Source organism: Ambystoma mexicanum, chromosome 13, assembly GCF_040938575.1.
Source record: "Ambystoma mexicanum isolate Mex_15411 chromosome 13, UKY_AmexF1_1, whole genome shotgun sequence".
Lineage (NCBI taxonomy): Eukaryota > Metazoa > Chordata > Amphibia > Caudata > Ambystomatidae > Ambystoma > Ambystoma mexicanum.
This window is the reverse complement of record NC_090938.1, coordinates 468,237,758-468,259,201: the sequence shown is the minus strand read 5'-3', so window position 1 is coordinate 468,259,201 and position 21,444 is coordinate 468,237,758. Positions and strand designations below refer to the sequence as shown.

At 44.9% G+C, this 21,444-nt stretch overlaps 1 protein-coding gene across 1 annotated transcript in view; it reads right to left on the bottom strand.

Moving 5' to 3' along the window:
• CRHR1 (corticotropin releasing hormone receptor 1) overlaps positions 1 to 21,444 on the bottom strand; it is a 2,003,326-nt gene that overhangs the window by 255,028 nt on the left and 1,726,854 nt on the right. The window contains exon 11 of the mRNA XM_069634091.1: positions 7,601 to 7,736. Coding sequence (XP_069490192.1) covers positions 7,601 to 7,736 — 136 coding nt within the window. The remainder of the gene's footprint in view (positions 1 to 7,600; positions 7,737 to 21,444) is intronic.

Genomic DNA, 21,444 nt, shown 5'->3' with positions numbered 1-21,444 from the left:
ATGGTTCCATGAAATAGGACCTCCTGGCATGCTAAACAATGTGTCGAAGCAGGCTTCTATTGGCACTAACGCTTCATGAAATAGCAACTCCAGGTCTGATAAAAAAACATTGTGCCAGAGGAGGCTTCTATTGGAATGATGGCTTCATGAAATAGGACCTCCAGGTCTGCTAAAAAAACAATGAGCCAGTCCAGGCTTCTATTGGAACGATGTCTTCATGAAATAGGACCTCCAGGTCTGCAAAAAAAAAACATTGTGCCAGTGCAGGTTTCTATTGGATTGATGCCTTCATGAGATAGGACCTCTAGGTCTGCTAAAAACAATGAGTCAGTCCAGTCTTCTATTGGAACGATGGCTTCATGAAATAGGAACTCCAGGTCTCCTAAAAAACATTGTGCCAGAGGAGGCTTCTAATGGAATGATGGCTTCATGAAATAGGACCTCCAGGTCTGCTAAAAACCAATGAGCCAGTCCAGGCTTCTATTGGAATGATGTCTTCATGAAATAGGACCTCCCGGTCTGCAAAAAAAAAAAAAACATTGTGCAAGTGCAGGTTTCTATTGGAATGATGCCTTCATGAGATAGGACCTCTAGGTCTGCTAAAAACAATGAGTCAGTCCAGTCTTCTATTGGAAAGATGGCTTCATGAAATAGGACCTCCAGGTCTGCTAAAAAAACAATGAGCCAGTACAGGCTTCTATTGGAACGATGGCTTCATGAAATAGAACCTCCAGGTCTTCTAAAAAAAAACATTGTTCCAGAGCAGGCTTCTATTAGAACGACGGCTTCATGAAATAGGACCTCCAAGTATGAGAATACAACAATGTGCCAGGGCAGGCTTCTACTGGCACTACCGTTTCATGAAATAGGTCTCGGGGTACACTAAAAAGCAATGTGCCAGAACAGGCTTCTATTGAATGATAGCATCATAAAAAAGGACCTCCAGGTATGCTAAAATAAATGATGTGCCATAGCAGGCTCATATTTGAACTATGGCTACATGAAATAGGACCTCCAGGTATTCTAAAATAAATGATGTGCCAGAGCAGGCTTCTATTGGAACGATGGCTTCATAAAAAAGGACCTCCAGGCATGGTAAAAAACATTGTGCCAGAGGAGGCTTCTATTGGAACGACGGCTTCATGAAATAGGACCTCCAGGTCTGCTAAAAAACAATGAGCCAGTCCAGGCTTCTATTGGAACGAAGGCTTCATGAAATAAGACCTTCAGGTCTGCAAAATAAAAAACATTGTGCCAGAGCAGGTTTCTATTGGAATGATGCCTTCATGAGATAGGACCTCTAGGTCTGCTAAAAACAATGAGTCAGTCCAGGCTTCTATTGGAACGATGGCTTCATGAAATAGGACCTCCATGTCTGCTAAAAAAACAATGAGCCAGTCCAAGCTTCTATTGGAACTATGACTACATTAAATAGGACCTCCAGGTATGTGAACAAACAATGTGCCAGAGCAGGCTTCTAATGGAACTATGGCTTCATGAGATAGGACCTCTAGGTCTGCTAAAAACAATGAGTCAGTCCAGTCTTCTATTGGAACGATGGCTTCATGAAATAGGACCTCCAGGTCTGCAAACAAAAAAAACATTGTGCCAGAGCAGGTTTCTATTGGAATGATGCCTTCATGAGATAGGACCTCCAGGTCTGCTAAAAAATAAAACAAAGAGCCAGTACAGGCTTCTATTGGAACAATGGCTTCATGAAATAGGACCTCCAAGTCTGGTAAAAAAACAATGAGCCAGTCCAGGCTTCTATTGGAACGATGTCTTCATGAAATAGGACCTCCAGGTCTGCAAAAAAAAAACATTGTGCCAGTGCAGGTTTCTATTGGATTGATGCCTTCATGAGATAGGACCTCTAGGTCTGCTAAAAACAATGAGTCAGTCCAGTCTTCTATTGGAACGATGGCTTCATGAAATAGGAACTCCAGGTCTCCTAAAAAACATTGTGCCAGAGGAGGCTTCTAATGGAATGATGGCTTCATGAAATAGGACCTCCAGGTCTGCTAAAAACCAATGAGCCAGTCCAGGCTTCTATTGGAATGATGTCTTCATGAAATAGGACCTCCCGGTCTGCAAAAAAAAAAAAAAAAAACATTGTGCAAGTGCAGGTTTCTATTGGAATGATGCCTTCATGAGATAGGACCTCTAGGTCTGCTAAAAACAATGAGTCAGTCCAGTCTTCTATTGGAAAGATGGTTTCATGAAATAGGACCTCCAGGTCTGCTAAAAAAACAATGAGCCAGTACAGGCTTCTATTGGAACGATGGCTTCATGAAATAGAACCTCCAGGTCTTCTAAAAAAAAACATTGTTCCAGAGCAGGCTTCTATTAGAACGACGGCTTCATGAAATAGGACCTCCAAGTATGAGAATACAACAATGTGCCAGGGCAGGCTTCTACTGGCACTACCGTTTCATGAAATAGGTCTCGGGGTACACTAAAAAGCAATGTGCCAGAACAGGCTTCTATTGAATGATAGCATCATAAAAAAGGACCTCCAGGTATGCTAAAATAAATGATGTGCCATAGCAGGCTCATATTTGAACTATGGCTACATGAAATAGGACCTCCAGGTATTCTAAAATAAATGATGTGCCAGAGCAGGCTTCTATTGGAACGATGGCTTCATAAAAAAGGACCTCCAGGCATGGTAAAAAACATTGTGCCAGCGGAGGCTTCTATTGGAACGACGGCTTCATGAAATAGGACCTCCAGGTCTGCTAAAAAACAATGAGCCAGTCCAGGATTCTATTGGAACGAAGGCTTCATGAAATAAGACCTTCAGGTCTGCAAAATAAAAAACATTGTGCCAGAGCAGGTTTCTATTGGAATGATGCCTTCATGAGATAGGACCTCTAGGTCTGCTAAAAACAATGAGTCAGTCCAGGCTTCTATTGGAACGATGGCTTCATGAAATAGGACCTCCATGTCTGCTAAAAAAACAATGAGCCAGTCCAAGCTTCTATTGGAACTATGACTACATTAAATAGGACCTCCAGGTATGTGAACAAACAATGTGCCAGAGCAGGCTTCTATTGGAACTATGGCTTCATGAGATAGGACCTCTAGGTCTGCTAAAAACAATGAGTCAGTCCAGTCTTCTATTGGAACAATGGCTTCATGAAATAGGACCTCCAGGTCTGCAAACAAAAAAAACATTGTGCCAGAGCAGGTTTCTATTGGAATGATGCCTTCATGAGATAGGACCACCAGGTCTGCTAAAAAATAAAACAAAGAGCCAGTACAGGCTTCTATTGGAACAATGGCTTCATGAAATAGGACCTCCAAGTCTGGTAAAAAAACAATGAGCCAGTCCAGGCTTCTATTGGAACGATGGCTTCATGAAATTGGAACTCAGGTCTGCTAAAAAAACAATGAGTCAGTCCAGGCTTCTATTGGAACGATGGCTTCATGAAATAGGACCTCCAGGTCTGCTAAAAAACAATGAGCCAGTCCAGGCTTCTATTGGAACAATGGCTTCATGAAATAGGACCTCCAGGTCTGCTGAAAAAAAATATGCCAGAACAAGCTCCTATTGGAACGATGGCTTCATGAAATCGGGCCTACACGTCTGCTAAAAAAGAATGAGCCAGTCCAGGCTTCTATTGGAACGATGGCATCATGAAATAGGACCTCCAGGCCTGCTAAAAAAACAATGAGCCAGTACAGGCTTCTATTGGAACGATGGCTTCATGAAATAGAACCTCCAGGTCTTCTAAAAAAAACATTGTTCCAGAGCAGGCTTCTATTAGAACGACGGCTTCATGAAATAGGACCTCCAGGTATGAGAATACAACAATGTGCCAGGGCAGGCTTCTACTGGCTCTACCGTTTCATGAAATAGTTCTCGGGGTACACTAAAAAGCAATGTGCCAGAACAGGCTTCTATTGAATGATAGCATCATAAAAAAGGACCTCCAGGTATGCTAAAATAAATGATGTGCCAGAGCAGGCTTCTATTGGAATGATGGCTTCATAAAAAAGGACCTCCAGGCATGCTAAAAAACATTGTGCCAGGGGAGGCTTCTATTGGAACGACGGCTTCATGAAATAGGACCTCCAGGTATGCTAAAAAACAATGAGCCAGTCCAGGCTTCTATTGGAACTAAGGCTTCATGAAATAAGACCTCCAGGTCTGCAAAATAAAAAACATTATGCCAGAGCAGGTTTCTATTGGAATGATGCCTTCATGAGATAGGACCTCTAGGTCTGCTAAAAACAATGAGTCAGTCCAGGCTTCTATTGGAACGATGGCTTCATGAAATAGGACCTCCATGTCTGCTAAAAAAACAATGAGCCAGTCCAGGCTTCTATTGGAACTATGGCTACATTAAATAGGACCTCCAGGTATGTGAACAAACAATGTGCCAGAGCAGGCTTCTATTGGAACGATGGCATCATGAAATAGGACCTTCAGGCCTGCTAAAAAAACAATGAGCCAGTACAGGCTTCTATTGGAACAATGGCTTCATGAAATAGAACCTCCAGGTCTTCTAAAAAAAACATTGTTCCAGAGCAGGCTTCTATTAGAACGACGGCTTCATGAAATAGGACCTCCAGGAATGAGAATACAACAATGTGCCAGGGCAAGCTTCTACTGGCTCTACCGTTTCATGAAATAGGTCTCGGGGTACACTAAAAAGCAATGTGCCAGAACAGGCTTCTATTGAATGATAGCATCATAAAAAAGGACCTCCAGGTATGCTAAAATAAATGATGTGCCATAGCAGGCTCATATTTGAACTATGGCTACATGAAATAGGACCTCCAGGTATTCTAAAATAAATGATGTGCCAGAGCAGGCTTCTATTGGAACGATGGCTTCATAAAAAAGGACCTCCAGGCATGCTAAAAAAACATTGTGCCAGAGGAGGCTTCTATTGGAACGACGGCTTGACGAAATAGGACCTCCAGGTCTGCTAAAAAACAATGAGCCAGTCCAGGCTTCTATTGGAACGAAGGCTTCATGAAATAAGACCTCCGGGTCTGCAAAATAAAAAACATTGTGCCAGAGCAGGTTTCTATTGGAATGATGCCTTCATGAGATAGGACCTCTAGGTCTGCTAAAAACAATGAGTCAGTCCAGGCTTCTATTGGAAAGATGGCTTCATGAAATAGGACCTCCATGTCTGCTAAAAAAAACAATGAGCCAGTCAAGGCTTCTATTGGGACGATGTCTTCATGAAATAGGACCTCCAGGTCTGCAAACAAAAAAAACATTGTGCCAGAGCAGGTTTCTATTGGAATGATGCCTTCATGAGATAGGACCTCCAGGTCTGCTAAAAAAAAAACAAAGAGCCAGTACAGGCTTCTATTGGAACGATGGCTTCATGAAATAGGAACTCAGGTCTGCTAAAAAACAATGAGTCAGTCCAGGCTTCTATTGGAACGATGGCTTCATGAAATAGGACCTCCAGGTCTGCTAAAAAAAACAATGAGCCAGTCCAGGCTTCTATTGGAACAATGGCTTCATGAAATAGGACCTCCAGGTCTGCTGAAAAAAAATGTGCCAGAACAAGCTCCTATTGGAACGATGGCTTCATGAAATCGGGCCTACACGTCTGCTAAAAAAGAATGAGCCAGTCCAGGCTTCTATTTGAACGATTGCATCATGAAATAGGACCTCCAGGCCTGCTAAAAAACATTGTGCCAGAGGAGGCTTCTGTTGGAACGGTGGCTTCATGAAATAGGACCTCCAGGTCTGCTAAAAAAACAAACAATGAGCTAGTTCTGGCTTCTATTGGAATGATGGCTTCATGAAATAGGACCTCCAGGTCTGCTAAAAAAAACATTGTGCCAGTGCAGGCTTCTATTGGAATGGCAGCTTCATGAAATAGTACCTCCAGGTCTGCTAAAAAAAGAAATGTTCCACAACAGGCTTCTATTGGAATGATGGCTTCATGAAATAGGACCTCAGGTCTGCTAAAAACAATGAGCCAGTGCAGGCTTCTATTGGAACGATGGCTTCATGAAATAGGACCTCAGATCTGCTAAAAACAATGAGCCAGTGCAGGCTTTTATTAGAACGATGGCTTTATAAAATAGGACTGCCAGGTCTGCTAAAAACAATGAGCCAGTGCAGGGTACTATTGGAACGATGGCTTCATGAAATAGGACCTCAGATCTGCTAAAAACAATGAGTCAGTGCAGGCTTCTATTGGAACGATGGCTTCATGAAATAGGACCTCCAGGTCTGCTAAAAAACAATGAGCCATTCCAGGATTCTATTGGAACAGTGGCTTCATGCAATAGGACCTCCAGGTCTGCTAAAAAAACATTGCGCCAGTGCAGGCTTCTATTGGAATGGCAGCTTCATGAAATAGTACCTCCAGGTCTGCTAAAAATCAATGTTCCAGAACAGGCTTCTATTGGAACGATGGCTTCATGAAATAGGACCTCAGGTCTGCTAAAAACAATGAGCCAGTGCAGGCTTCTATTGGAACCAAGGCATCATGAAATAGGACCTCAGATCTGCTAAAAACAATGAGCCAGTGCAGGCTTCTATTGGAACGATGGCTTTATAAAATAGGACTGCCAGGTCTGCTAAAAACAATGAGCCAGTGCAGGGTACTATTGGTACAGTGGCTTCATGAAATAGGACCTCAGATCTGCTAAAAACAATGAGTCAGTGCAGGCTTCTATTGGAAGGATGGCTTCATGAAATAGGACCTCCAGGACTGCTAAAAAACAATGTTTCAGAGTAGGCTTCTATTGGAACGACGGCTTCATGAAATAGGACCTCCAGGTCTGCTAAAAAAACATTGTGCCAGAGGAGGCTTCTATTGGAACAATGGCTTCATGAAATAGGACCTCCAGGTCTGCTAAAAAATCAATGTTCCAGAACAGGCTTCTATTGGAACGATGGCTTCATGAAATAGGACCTCCAGGTCTGCTAAAAATAACGAGCCAGTGCAGGGTACTATTGGAACAATGGCTTCATGAAATAGGACCTCAGATCTGCTAAAAACAATGAGTCAGTGCAGGATTCTATTGGAATGATGGCTTCATGAAATAGGACCTCCAGGTCTGCACCAGTGCATCTTGTTGCAGCATAACCCGATCAATACCATGCATTGTCCCTTTATTGCTAACTGGCCCACACCACTTTTCAATTAAGCATGTGTAGCCCTTCATTAATAAATGGAAGTGAAACTACAAGGACACAAATAATTCAGTGAGCTAAAATATCAGACAAACTCCACATTGGACATCTTGCGATCTGAAATATGGCCTAGAATCATGAACGGGTTCTCTTTATGTGTGTGCATGCACAATCTAACAGAGATCTGCAAACTTTGGGTCTCCAGATGTTGTAGACTACAACTCCCATTAGACCGATCCACATAGTCAATGCGGAAGGATCCTGGGAGTAGTAGTCCAAAGCATCTGGTGAAGAAACGTGTGCAGGCGCTTAATCTAACGCGCTATCACCCCTGGTTTGTGAATTTGTATTAGGATGAACCAGGATGTATTAGCAGGAAACTATGTTCCTAGTGAGATTCACATATGTTTCAGGTGTTCCGCTGGGCTTCAAGCACAGTGCTAGTCACCAACGTTCTTAAAAAAGCTCTTCAAGACCTACCTGGAAGGATTGCAGGAAGGAATTGAAGTAGATGAAAACGATGCGCGAGATCTCGTCCTCCCCGGGCGTTACGAAGAACAGCATGTAGGTGATGCCGAGAAGCGGGAGCAGGACCAGCGTGGCCTTGACTGCTTTCCTGGGTGTGGCGGGTGAGAAAGAATACACTGATGACAAACATGCATTGCTCCTTCATGCACAGCACGTTCATGCCATCAACATGCATTGCAATACCGACTTGCGGGTGTTGTGGTGCAGTTTGGACAACGTGGCAATCGCAGACCTTTTCATTTTTATATATTTGAAGCATGATCAAAAGAGGATACATAACAGCCCACCAAGCGTTATGGTCTTATAGTGCAATCAGTCATCAAGGGTTTCTGTTACCTTCCTACTAAACCACAGGTCTGACAACTGAGTGCCTTGTAAATGTCACCATAAGCCCAAAACGACGTCATTGGACCATAATGCATGTGGTACTTTTTTATGTCACAGGGAAAACAAATATTTTATTGAGCACCCGATTAGTTAAAATCGATAGTTTACTGGAATACTGCAATAAATGGCATGACATCATTTCCCTGAATTCCGGGATTCCAAGCAAAGGCGAAAGTGCAAAGGCGAATGTGCAAAAGCGAATGTGCAATAAACATGTCATTGTGAATTGTGATTGAGCGATTTCTAGATTTCACCTCTCACAGCACGAGGAATCAACAATGTACACAACAAGCAGATTTTAGGGTTTAACACAACAGGTTTATTGCGCTCAACACACCAGAGTGTTACGGTTACCGTCACAGTCTCTGTTAGAATTATCATCCCAAGATTCAACAGCAGTTCGTGGTCAGGTTGCTGGGTTCCAACTGAGCTTGTGAAACAAAATCACTCGCGTTTCTTTCCTTGGGGTTTTCTACTCCTGGAGTCTTCCCGCTGAAGATGTCTTCACTAGATATAACTGTTTATTCTTTACCTTTTGGATATTCTAGCACAAACCTGCCCGCAGTAATGACACCTTCGCATTTCCGGTGTGGGAAAGTGCTCTTTAGTTTCTTTGAGGGCTTGCCATTCACACAATCTCTGAATTCTGGCCCAGGCTAGCCTGTCTCTTTTCTTATCTCTGGGGTGTAAGCTTGAGCCCTACCAATCTCAAGGCCCAGCTACACAAGGTTTCTTGCCTGCCTTAAATTTTACCTTACCTTCCCTCCAACGTGGGTCCCACTGGATCCGCTTTCCACGTCTTGGCAGCTCCCCTTTTCCCGCTGCCCATCTTGGCTTGGCCAATGCATAGTCCTATTCTTGAGCCACACCACCTCCTTTTATCCTCCTCCTCCTTCCAGCGCGGATGTTACTGTGTCTTCCTTCCATTCTCAAGATCCTCTCCTTCCCCCGTCCTTTGATCTTTCTCTCCTCCAACTCCTCACATGCCATGAGCTTTCCTTCCTCCTTCATCTTGATCGGTTTTTTCTGCTGCCAACTTTTTTCTTCTCATTCCTGTCTCTTTCCTTTTGATCATTCGCTCCTTGCACACTTTCCCGTAACTGCTCTCTCCTCCTTACTCTTCTCATCAGTGAAAAGTGTTAATGTATTTGATTACTGGTGTTTTAAACCACTTTGTGATGAATTAACATCCGGGGCACCAGTGGTCCTGGGGTGAATATCGGTTTATAAACCATCAATCAGCCCTACAACTCTAGTACACCGGAAAGGATCTGAATGGATTGGAAACACACGTAAATTATAAAACTCCTTGCCTACTTTTGGTAACGTGGACGAGACAGCAGACTTATCTCCGAAAGGTCGTGGATCGTTGGTTAGTTGCAGCACAGCAAAAAATACAATTACTACCAAATTATAAAAGGAGTGTCCGGTCAAGGTTGCATTACAAATCTCCACTTTACTTATCACAACAGACAGTCTAACAACACTACGAAATACAACACACCCTGTAAACAAAGAAATTCAGAGGCCAGACAGTTTCCAAGACGGAAAAGGGATGCACTCTGGATACAGACAGGAGGGTAGTCGGTATGTTTAATGACCACAACAGTTTGTTATGGTTTCTTGGCTTCAGCACCAAGGGAGCAATGGGTCTTAAAATGTCTTTAGGGGCCTTCTGGGAAGGACCAGGGTGACAGAACCACAGTGCTGTAGGTGTTATTGGTGCTTGACAGGGTTGAGTTGGGTTCAGGGCACTTTGTAGGCTTCTGTCACTGTTTGATACGGAAGTCAGTTGTGGGTATCAGGCTGCAAAACATTTCGGTGAGAGAAGCTGGGCGGACAGCTGCAAGCTGGCCTACACTGTGGCTCAGGGTCAGGAATCAGTGTCTCAGTGCTGCTTGGTGGTTCTGAATCACTGGTTGAGATGTCTCGGATGTCTTTAAGCATGGCAGCTTGACAACAATTAGCGTTGCCGTTGGTTGCGGATTGAGAAACTTGACTGGCTTAAAAAATGTCCTTTAAGGTGGGTGGTGGTAGATGCTTGTCGAGCCACTTCTCCCAGCTTCGTCAATGGGCTCATGTCATCCTTTAAGGCAGGCGGCCTACAGCTGTGGAGTGTGTTGCAGGCAGCTGCCTTGTCCTTGGTTGTAGGTTCAGAGACCCTCTGGCACTTCCTATCCAGGAACCTTGCTGTGGAGCCTAGCAGGGCACGCTGTGTGCCAGCTGGGTACCAGCTCTGGAGCACCTGGAGGGTCCTCTGAGTTATGTACCTCCATCTGTTCCCTGGGAAATGTTTAGGGGTGGGATCTTGCTTCCCTCTTTTGATATTCTGGCATTCCTTCACGGGTGGCAGATATAATGCAGACAAGCTTCAGCAAGGGTCCAGGGTTGAGTTCTTCTTTCTTCCTTCTTGTGAAGTCTTCAGATGATCTGCCAAAGAGGCAGCCCTCTTTTAAAGCCAAGAGGGCCACAGTGATTGGTGAAGGCTTAATCTACCTTAGTAAACCAACCCTGGATTCCCGGGGAACAATCTTCTGTATGCATGAGGGCATAACCAGAGTGATTTGCAACAGGAAAAGTACATGGGTGAAAACAGGAACAACGTGTGCCACAGAACTAATATGGCAGAACCCTTCTCGCAACAGAAAGAGCTCTGGGCTCACTACCTTGTGCTACTAAGTTCCACCAATTTTCCTGTCTTTTGTATTCAAAGAGTCTCTCTGGTTAATGGTCCTCCCTGTGTGGTTCTTGTTAAAGTGGCAGGTCTCCTGTGAAGCTGCTGAGAGACCAGACACTCTGGCTCCTGCAAACCACATTCTCAGAGCTTATGGATAGGGTCCCCCTAGTGGGGTGGTCTACCATAACCATAATAGTACATAGAAGGAAGTTTGCAGCTCAAGTCTATGGACCAAAAGACATCCTTAAATATAACTTAATATGTCATAGTCCTAAAGCAATGGACAGGTGCGATATATGGTATTACAAAAAAACTTTAACACATTCAAGTTTATATAAAACACAAGTGATACAATCAGAAAATCACAGGGACTTACATGTGAACATAACATGTGAAAATAACAAACATCCCTGACCCCGGAAAAGAAATGCAATCAGTAATTCCTGGGACATCAGCATGAAAAAAAATATAAGTCTTTGTTCAAAACATAGCCCAACATGTTTCTGTCCTTCTGATGTCACCCAATACAGGACATTTCTCCGGGGCTGAGCATTAACAAATGTGTGTGTTCCTTAGAATTCAATGGAAGTGCTGCTCATTTTCTTAACTAAATAACTTAAAATAAGACAAAACGAGAGAGACACTGTCTTAGTCCAACAATTGAAGGGTTCTTAAAATGTATTCACCCTAAACTTAGAGCAGACCCCACACTAGAACATAAATATGTAGTGTAACTGGTAAGTAATCCATGGTACACAAACAGCAGCAAGAGTTCACCAAATCTTCACTTCAAATTTGGAAACCTTCTACAGAGAAAGGCCATAACAACAGACCCAGACATGACAGTTCTCTGCCATCGATATCAAGAGACAGGAGCTGGATTTAGGTCGACACAGTTACATATGAAAAGTTGTCAGGTTACCTGTCTCCTTTGTTTGCCTCTGCAGCCAGGCCCAGTGTGGGCCTGTTTGAAATGCCCCCTGTTGGCATGATAATTGCTGCCACCAACTACAGGTCCTAACAAAAGAGCAAGGCGTTTCCAAGCAGCCTTTGCCAGTTAGCCAGGCTCACCAAGGCAGAGGGAAGGTTCGCCCTCCCCCTTTCTCAGATGACATAATGCCCTCCTTGTGTGTCACACTCCAACTAAATAAGGCAGGGGTGGACTGTGCCTGTAGGCGGTGTACAGCCCAGAGTACACAGGTCTATGCTTTTGTCGTGGTCTGAGCATAGGGAAATGTGTGTGGATTAGCCGGTCGGTCGGTCTACCATCATTCCATTTAATTCAAACTTTCAAAAAAGCCCAGGCAAACGCATGCCCACCATGTGGATGACTAAATTACTCACACACTTCCTACCCTTTCTAGGTAAACGCCTCACGGCTGCCTTTGCATCCCTTCTACCATCACAATATAGCATTTCCGGGTATGTTATGTTATTGTGCAGTTGTAAAGCACCTTATATAGCATTGGTATGATCTCAAAGCGATGTGGGTTGAACGCCCTCGGGTACAGTAGTCCAGGTCAGCGGAGAGAGTAGGGTAGTAAATAGTGCTTGGGTGCACTCAGCATGTGTGCAGCTAGTGCAGTTTACGTGGTGTGTATCTGCATTCTAATTCTAGGTGTGGTGCAGTGGTTGTGGGAGATCAGTGGAATGTGTGCAGCAAGGCCATTGACCTCAAAGTCTGCTTACTGGCGGTGGTGGAGCTTGTGTTTATGTTTATGTTAATGTTTATTGAATTTATATAGCACTTTAAGCCAAAGCGCTTTACAATATAACAACAGGTACAAAAGTGAGAGAAGCCTATATACAAGCATGAACCGGTAATTAGAACAATAAGTAGAAATATTTACAAGGGGGGAGAGTGGGCATAGGGTAGAGGAGGGGGTAGGAGAAGGAAGTAACGGTGTAGGATTTGAGGTAGGGGGGAGGGAGGGGGAAGGGGAAGCATATATACACGCATGAACAGGTCATTAGAAAAATAAGTAGAACTATTTACAAGGGGGAGGGAGGGTGGGGATAGGGTAGAGGAGGGGGTAGGAGAAGGGAGTTACGGTGTAGGATTTGAGGTAGGGGGGAGGGAGGGGGAAAGGGGAAGCATATATACAAGCATGAACAGGTCATTAGAAAAATAAGTAGAACTATTTACATGGGGGGAGGGAGGGTGGGGATAGGGTAGAGGAGGGGGTAGGAGAAGGGAGTTACGGTGTAGGATTTGAGGTAGGAGGGTGGACGGGGGAGGGGAAGGGAAGGGAGAGTGATCTGGTGTCCTCATTGCCTTTAGGTAGTATGTGTTACTAATTTAAGGTCAGAGGGGAAGGAGAGAGGATGGGGAAAGGAGGGGGGCAAGGGAAGGGGAGGAGGGGTAGGGAAGGGAAGTCGGGGGGGGTAGAAGATGAGCTTTAAGGGAGTGGCAGAAGGATGAGTAGGTAGGGGTGGAGCGGATGGAGAGCCGGAGGGAGTTCCAGTGTGCATGAGGTTATGTGTGCAACTAGGCCCATTTTTTTCGCGGAGGATAGATGCATTCTAAAGACTTTTGAGGTGTTCATTTCATAGTGGTGTGTAGGTCTATGTGTAGCTAGGCCCAAATTGATTGAGGGGTATAGCTGTATTCTATTGTTTGTTGGTGTAGAGGAGAAAGTGAGCATATTGGTATGTTTCAGTGTATGTGTGGATTGGTGGGAGACCCCTATTCCTGCTTACCTTCCAGTGCTTACTGAGCAGACCATATCTATTCTTGGGGTTCAGAGCATTGGTTCTCTGAGAGAAATGCTCTGTCTAGCGTTGAGTTTGATCTGATTACCAGGCTTGGCAGGTGTCTTTCCCTGCTTGGCAGTGTCATTGGTGTTGAGTTGCCCTATTCTTAATCACAATAACTACTCCAGGATGTGTTCCTGATTACTGGACTGGAAACTGTGATGTAATAGTGCTACTCCAGGGTGGCTCCATGACAACTTCAGCATGGGTTCTGAGTACTCCAGGATGAACCCAGGACAACTTTAGGATGGGTTCTGATTACTCCAGGATGACTTTGTGACAACTTTAAGATGGATGCTGATTACTTAAGGACGATTCCATGGCAGGATTGGAATGGATTTCTAAGGATGGATCCAGCAAAACTTTATGATGGGTTGAAATCATATAATTCAAGGATGATTCTAGGCAACTTCAAAATTGGGTTGACCAAAAACCAGACAACAGGTTTGGGTAAACGCTTATAGGGTTTAGGTCAGTTTTCCAAAAAAAACAAAAGGGACTTAATTTCACAACAGTGTACATCCATACATTCCTTGACTCGAGTACGACCCAGTGTCCTCAGCCCCTGGAATGTGCAAGTTGTGGGCTATTCTATTCTAACTCTGTCTGTGCAGCAAGCTCATGAGTCCCTCAGTCTCCTGCATGTCTCACTCATGGCGCGCAAGCTCAGGAGATGCTCGCTTCCTGCGCTGTGTGTGCCGCATGCTTAGAGCTACACTGGTGCTCTTTATGCAAAGGGCTGGCATGAATTCTCAAAATCTTTACGCTGTCTTGTTTCAGGTCCTGACCTTCCTGGAGATTCCTTTGTGGGGGAGGTTCCAGCGGGAAGGCAGGCAGACAGACTCCAGGGGATGTCTGTGTACTAAATGCAAATGTCACACCACAGAATGGCGAGTCACCTTTGACCTCAGAGTCTCCTGCTCCATCAACCAGGCTTTATTTGCTATTCAGTTAATTGGGTATTCTAAAGAATTTTCATTTTCAAACTGCAGATTTTAAAAACAATACGTTTTGCAAAAATGCTGTTTTTTTGTAGCCTTTCTCTTCACTGTACAACTATCCGGGAACCTGTTTATACTTACGATTAGGTTTACATGTTCTGTAGTGATAGGCTACTGGTTAGACTAAGGGGCTTGATTAAACTGGTACACAGCTGCACTACGCTCTCTAAATGAACATGTACATCAGTGGTCAGCTATACGCATGGAGTGCAAGTCGGATGGTGTGTTTCGAATATTTAAAGTGACTGTCCTGCTTGGAGAGTTGAATAGAACAGGTTATTTTCATGGCTTCTCATTGGTCAAAATGTACAATTCAATGGACTAACGGCATGCCATTATGTTATGGAAAATGCATGCACGCAAATCTTGGATGGTTGGTACTGGTTGCTCTTGCTGGGCAAACTGTGACGATAACATGAAGATATGATATATGATATGGTATTTATAACGTGCCTATACACAAGTGTTTCAAGGCGCGAAACAGTGAATAGTGTTTATTGCCTTTTCACGGAAGACTCTGGTCACAATGTGAAGAGTTACTCTGCTTCCTTATTTCTCCAGCACCTACAGGACTAGAACCCGGATGAAGTATGGACACCATAGGGATGCTACAAAGTCCCTCCCCCATTCCCTCCCTCCTGGTTGGCAACATTGCTCATAGACATCACAACTCTCCTCCTGGCTCACAGGTAAATGCCCTAGGACTGAAGCAAAGCATGGCAGTCTTCAGACAGGATCTTTGAATATTCTGATATACCTCACTTGATAAGTACTTACATTATGTTGCAAATAGTTTTTAAACCAACAAGTGCATTTCATTGTGGCCAATTATTATAGTCTCTTGGGTCCCATGCCACCTCCTCTCCATCCTCCCCTAACCTTCTCACCTCGCACTCTTTTAGGTGAGACGTGCCTCCTGCAGTACCACCTGCAGTGCATTAAGTGCCAAAACATAAGAAACTCAGTCATATTTAAATGGCAGCAGAACGAGGGTCAACTTTAATATTGTTGTTAGAAATTGGAGTGTGTGCCTGCCCCGTGAGGTACTGCCTTGCAGCCTCACAGGGAACTTCCAGCCAGGTGAGAATACCCTTTTCTTTTCAAAGCTACCAGTCTAGATTGCAGTGTTCCTCAAGGTTCCATCACTTCTGCTTGACTCTTTAATATTGATCCCCGAACTTTGTCTCATAAACAAGCCACACACAGACTCCTTCCAAAGCTATGAGGATAACACACTGGATGTGTTCAGGCTCTGTGGAGCAATGGCTGCTCCTCAGTACATTTCCGAGCTCCTTCTGTAGACCCAAGACTACATGATTGAGAATTGACTTTGAGTCAATGCTTGGAAAACAGAGATGATCTCTTTTGGCCCTTCCATTCCACCTTCGTTGCTTTTTTCTTGGCCCTCATCCCTAGGCATTCCTCTAGCCGTCTTCCTTTTTGACAGTCTACTTTACGTTCCCCCTCACAGGCAAGACAAACAAAGAAATCAAACTTTTAACTTGAGATTGTCAGATGCTTCTTGCCACTCTGCAGTATGACCCAAATAATTCAAGTGGCATCTTCTGAGGTATTCTCACGCCTTGTGTTTCATAACAGTCTCTTTGAGTCCAAAAAACCTCATCCAACATCTCCAGTTTATTCAGGGCTAAGCATCACGGCTTACACTGGCAACTGCAGGATCACATTTCACACACATTACTGCCATTGGAACAGAGGCATGTTGGGGCACCACAGAGTCTTATGAAACACTGGCCCAACCTACATCATATAAAAGGTAAAGGACACGTTCTCTCCAGGCTTTTGGGGTCACATGGAACAAGGACTGGGGATTACTGCTTCACCAAAAATCAGGAAACTGAATAGTAGATCTCTCGGCTCCTGATGGGCCTTTTTCTTGAAATGACCTACCATTTGCCACCTAATCCATAGAGAATCGTCAGCTCCACCAAAAAACTGAAAACCTACTTCTTTATGAACTCGTTTGCCTTAGTAGACTGAAGACTCTGACCATTGGACTTTCTGTCTGGACAGCCCCGCCTCTCTGGCTTTTTCGTGCAGCGCTTACATTGTTTACCCTGCCTGCTCTTCTCCCCTGGACCCATTGTTCCTTTCACTGTATGTATTGTGTTTTCCTCCATGCTGCTCTGGTGCCTACCCTCCTCCTCCTCTGCACTTAGCCGAAGCAGCTGAACAATCCAATTACCCTAATCCTTCCCATTGGAGGTGTTATGAAGTGACTGCTTGCAGTTGAAACTTTATAAAACCGCAAGACATAAATAAATAAACAAACAAATAAATAAATAAATAAATGAATGGATGAATGAATGAATAAATAAATAAATAAATAAATAAATAAATAAACGAGCCGGATAAATGCAGTGCTGATTATTCTGCAGGTGTGAGTGTGTGCAGTGTAGCAGGTTGGGAAGCAGGAGACAGGAATGTTCAGAGAAGCAGAGAGCACCCGAGAATTGAATGTTCTGGGGGCTGTCAGTGTGAGGTACTGCAAAAACAGACAGATTGAGAATTTGGTCTGATGCCAGGGTGACTGGGGTATGGAGTTTGCAGGAGGCCAGATAATAATGAAAAGGAACCCACGCCCAACTTTTAGCCGTCTTTTAAAGTTCCCCTCTAGTGCTCACTCCCTTTAATTAGGGAGGTAGCCCCAATGATGCCTCTGAGAACGAGGTTCCGGTTGACATGGGTGTCTGCGTTCAGTAGCATGTTTCCCAAGAGGGGGGCAGTCGCCTACTACAGGGTATCCGGGCCCCTGGTGCCTTTTCAAACGTTGTGCTCTGTGGAAACCTCAGAGAAACAACTCGACTGACTACACGAAAAGCATTAGTGACAACATCCAGGGTCAAAGATGTGTTGCTTTAGGGACTGAGAGACAGTCAGTCACCAGTCCCAAAATTTGGAAGCGGTCTCCGGACCAAACTTTATCTGAGATGTTATGAGAAACATGCCCACCCCAGACTCGCGTCTGTGGTGCTGTTCCAGCAAAAATGAAATAAATGCACGTCTGAGATATTGTTAGGAGATGAATGGCCGCCTTTGGAAAGAGGCAACCCGACATTCAGCAAATATGTCATAACGTTAATGGCCTATCACCTTGGGCTACGGAGCCATTACTGGCCAGATAATTCTGCACGGAGGCCATTAATGTTATTAGCAGCCTGTCATTATGCTCGGGGCTCTTATAATGTGCTGCTCTGCTAGAGACACGTGGTTAACATTGCGCGGTCATTCGGTCCCTTTCATCAAAGGGACGCGTGCTCCAACAGAGGACGGATGCCATGGAAACATGAGCGGGACACTCGGGAGCGAGCTACGTCTCCATTTCCATGGTGGTGTCTGTGTCATGGGGGCCGTAGGAGGTCGGGGGAGAAGAGACAGGGACATGAGGTGGCTAGAGGTAAGCATGGGAGGTCGGGTGCGAGGCAGCCGAGGGGAGAAGGATCAAGAAGGTACCGGCGGCTACAGTGTGTGGTGGAGCAGCAGTCAGTGCCCTCAGAATACAAGCATTAATAGACGGAGTTGGCCTGCCAATCGAAGGAGCTGATTGGCTGGCTCTCCCGGCCCCAGGTGCTAACAGAATTAACATAGTGCATCTGAGTGGCAACTAAGAAAGACGACACAGCTCCGTGTACTCACAAGTCATCTGAAAACAAAGAAATAGCATTGTCCTAGCATATGCCTCAAAAGACAGGCAGAGCAAGAAGCCAGTTGTTAGCTCTACGCAAAACCAGGAAGCAGCCATCAAGGTTCTGAAACAAACAATGCAATTACGAGTAGGCAGCTGAGGCAATGGGAGACAGGTAACCAGGGTGCACAGGCATGCACCACACAATGCAATACGTGGGGCATCAGGTAGACATTGACATGCATTAAAGGAGTAGGAGTCCCTCAATCCTTAATAGTCAAAAGAGCACACAATACAGAGTCGTAAACAGGGTAGGGCCTGAGTGGGTAAAGCCCACCCAAAATCTGAAAATGCCCACTCAGCAGCACTGTATGGGCATTTGCTGGTGTTACTGTCACAGCGTTGGGCTCAACTACATTAGCTTCAGGCCCCACTTGTTAGACAATCCTGGCTACGCCTCTGACACAATACCCACTGAAAACTGCTATGGATGGAGAGTACTCTGTACACCAATTCGATGTGCCGGCATTATTGTCAGGAGCTTTTACAGAATACCCCTGAAGCAATAGCAAGTAAACCAGGGCAATGCCCTCAATGTGTGCTCAAATCAAACTGAACACTGCCCTTGAGGGTACAGCGAGTTTACATTTGCCACGAAAACCAAACACGTTTTCAAAATGCCATCAAAACTCTACATATGCCTTCGAAAAGGTGTGTGGAAGCTGCCTGTATTTTATGTTTGGCACTCATAGGCTCCTTGACGTGCAGGACCAGGGGCAGAGCCGCGCCCTGGCCATAATTAGGGAGACGATGCAGTGAAAGTCAGCAAAGATTGTGATTGGCTGGCACACGGGAAGAAGCCCCTAAGGCTGTGCGGCTGTGACGTTAGTCTTTGCCTTGGGCACAGGCATAACCACTGATAAAGTTAAGAAGCCCCTAAGGCTGTGCGGCTGTGACGTTAGTCTTTGCCTTGGGCACAGGCATGCCCACTGATAAAGTTAAGAAGCCCCTAAGGCTGTGCGGCTGTGACGTTAGTCTTTGCCTTGGGCACAGGCATGCCCACTGATAAAGTTAAGAAGCCCCTAAGGCTGTGCGGCTGTGACGTTAGTCTTTGCCTTGGGCACAGGCATAACCACTGATAAAGTTAAGATGCCCCTAAGGCTGTGCGGCTGTGACGTTAGTCTTTGCCTTGGGCACAGGCATGCCCACTGATAAAGTTAAGAAGCTCCCAAGGCTGTGCGGCTGTGACATTGGTCTTTGCCTTGGGCACAGACATGCCCACTGATAAAGTTAAGAAGCTCCCAAGGCTGTGCGGCTGTGACATTGGTCTTTGCCTTGGGCACAGAAATGCCCACTGATAAAGTTACGAAGCCCCTAAGGCTGTGCGGCTGTGAGGTTAGTCTTTGCCTTGGGCACAGGCATAACCACTGATAAAGTTAAGAAGCCCCTAAGGCTGTGCGGCTGTGACGTTAGTCTTTGCCTTGGGCACAGGCATGCCCACTGATAAAGTTAAGAAGCCCCTAAGGCTGAGCGGCTGTGACATTGGTCTTTGCCTTGGGCACAGACATGCCCACTGATAAAGTTAAGAAGCCCCTAAGGCTGTGCGGCTGTGACATTGGTCTTTGCCTTGGGCACAGACATGCCCACTGATAAAGTTAAGAAGCCCCTAAGGCTGTGCGGCTGTGACATTGGTCTTTGCCTTGGGCACAGACATGCCCACTGATAAAGTTAAGAAGCCCCTAAGGCTGTGCGGCTGTGACATTGGTCTTTGCCTTGGGCACAGAAATGCCCACTGATGTTTGAGAACCAACACGAGGATCATGTAGGCGGTAGTCACCTGATTGGGTCCCGTTACGTGTAATGGAAAGATACGGGTCAGGCAGAGATTGTGTCACGTGGGTAGGCTGCGTGGAATCGTGCAGCCCTGGCATGGTGCTGTACCCCCAATGCCACAGGATGCTCTGTTCGGATGTTCATGCCAATGTAGCCAACTTAATCTACCATACTGATTTTCTGCATAAACACATTTTTGTGTAACACCCTATTAAAACTTTGAGGCTTCTGGGCTCGGAGGCCTCATTTATGGAAGGGGAAACTCTGCTGGGTTTCTTGTCCATTTCTGCACAGCTGCATGCAACAAAGCATGACTCTACCTTTGCCAGCTGGATTGTTCATTGGACCGGCCGGTGAGGGTTTCTATGAGGGTTTCTAGAGGTGCAAACAGTTGAATTCACCCTCTAAACCCTCCCTCCTCTTCGATCATACTGAAGGATAAACCAATGAGGGGTCTGGATATCAGATGATGGATGACCAGGCCAATGCGCACAGCAAATGCGGCCGTTCTCACTTTAAGGCAGGGTGGGAGTGGGCCATTAAATTGTCTCAGGCACCAATGAAAAAGTGGCCCACAGTTTGAATAGTAACCAAGGGGAAGGTTTTTGATAAAATGTGATGGAAATTGTGGATTTTAAAAACATATGTATTTAGCAACACTGGTCAAACCTGCTAGCCCCAGAGTGAATGAACACATCAAACAGGCCCAAAATGTCCAAAAAAGTGGCCCACTTTGACCCAAAAAACTGGCCCATGCCAGCAGTTTGTGTTTTTGAATCGGCCATTGGCCTATTTCCCTATAGGCCAGTCCGAGCCTGCTGTAAGGCCTAGTTTCTTGAGCACAGTGAGGGCAACAGCACTGCTATTCTGTAGGTTTATTAGAGTTCTATGCCTGCTGTGTTTTAATGGACATCTACCACAAAAACGAAAGTATCATAGTGCTATGTTTACGCTGGGCCTAATGCAGCTAATGCAATCGTTTTGGGCTGCTATATCTTATTTGAGCACACTAGCAGCAAAGTCATATATTTGCACCAGTTATATTATTTTTTTAGTTCAGCAATAAGAAGCTCGATTTTGGCATCATTGGCGCCAGTCCATTAAAAGCCATCCAACTCTGGATAATGTAATGTTGGCAGCATCCGGTTTGTAATCTGCTGAAAGCTGAAACAATAGCTGTGTGTCGTCAGCATAGTTAGTACAAATGTAAGAAGATTCAATCCAGCACTACAGCTAAGTCAATGCCTAGTCTGGGATACTGAATGGAAACCCTTATTGAAATATCTTTATGTCCAGTTCATGAGTTCTGGATGACTACCCCTATATAACACCCCTCTCTTAGAATCCCCCTGACCCCACTGAGCCAAGAAGTAGTTCTGTTTGGCAAGTTTAAAAGGTTTATTTGAGAAATAAGACAAAATATAGATACCACGCTTTTATAATAAATTAATAATCGATATCGCCCTTATAAATATAATGTTAATCAACAATGGGTAAT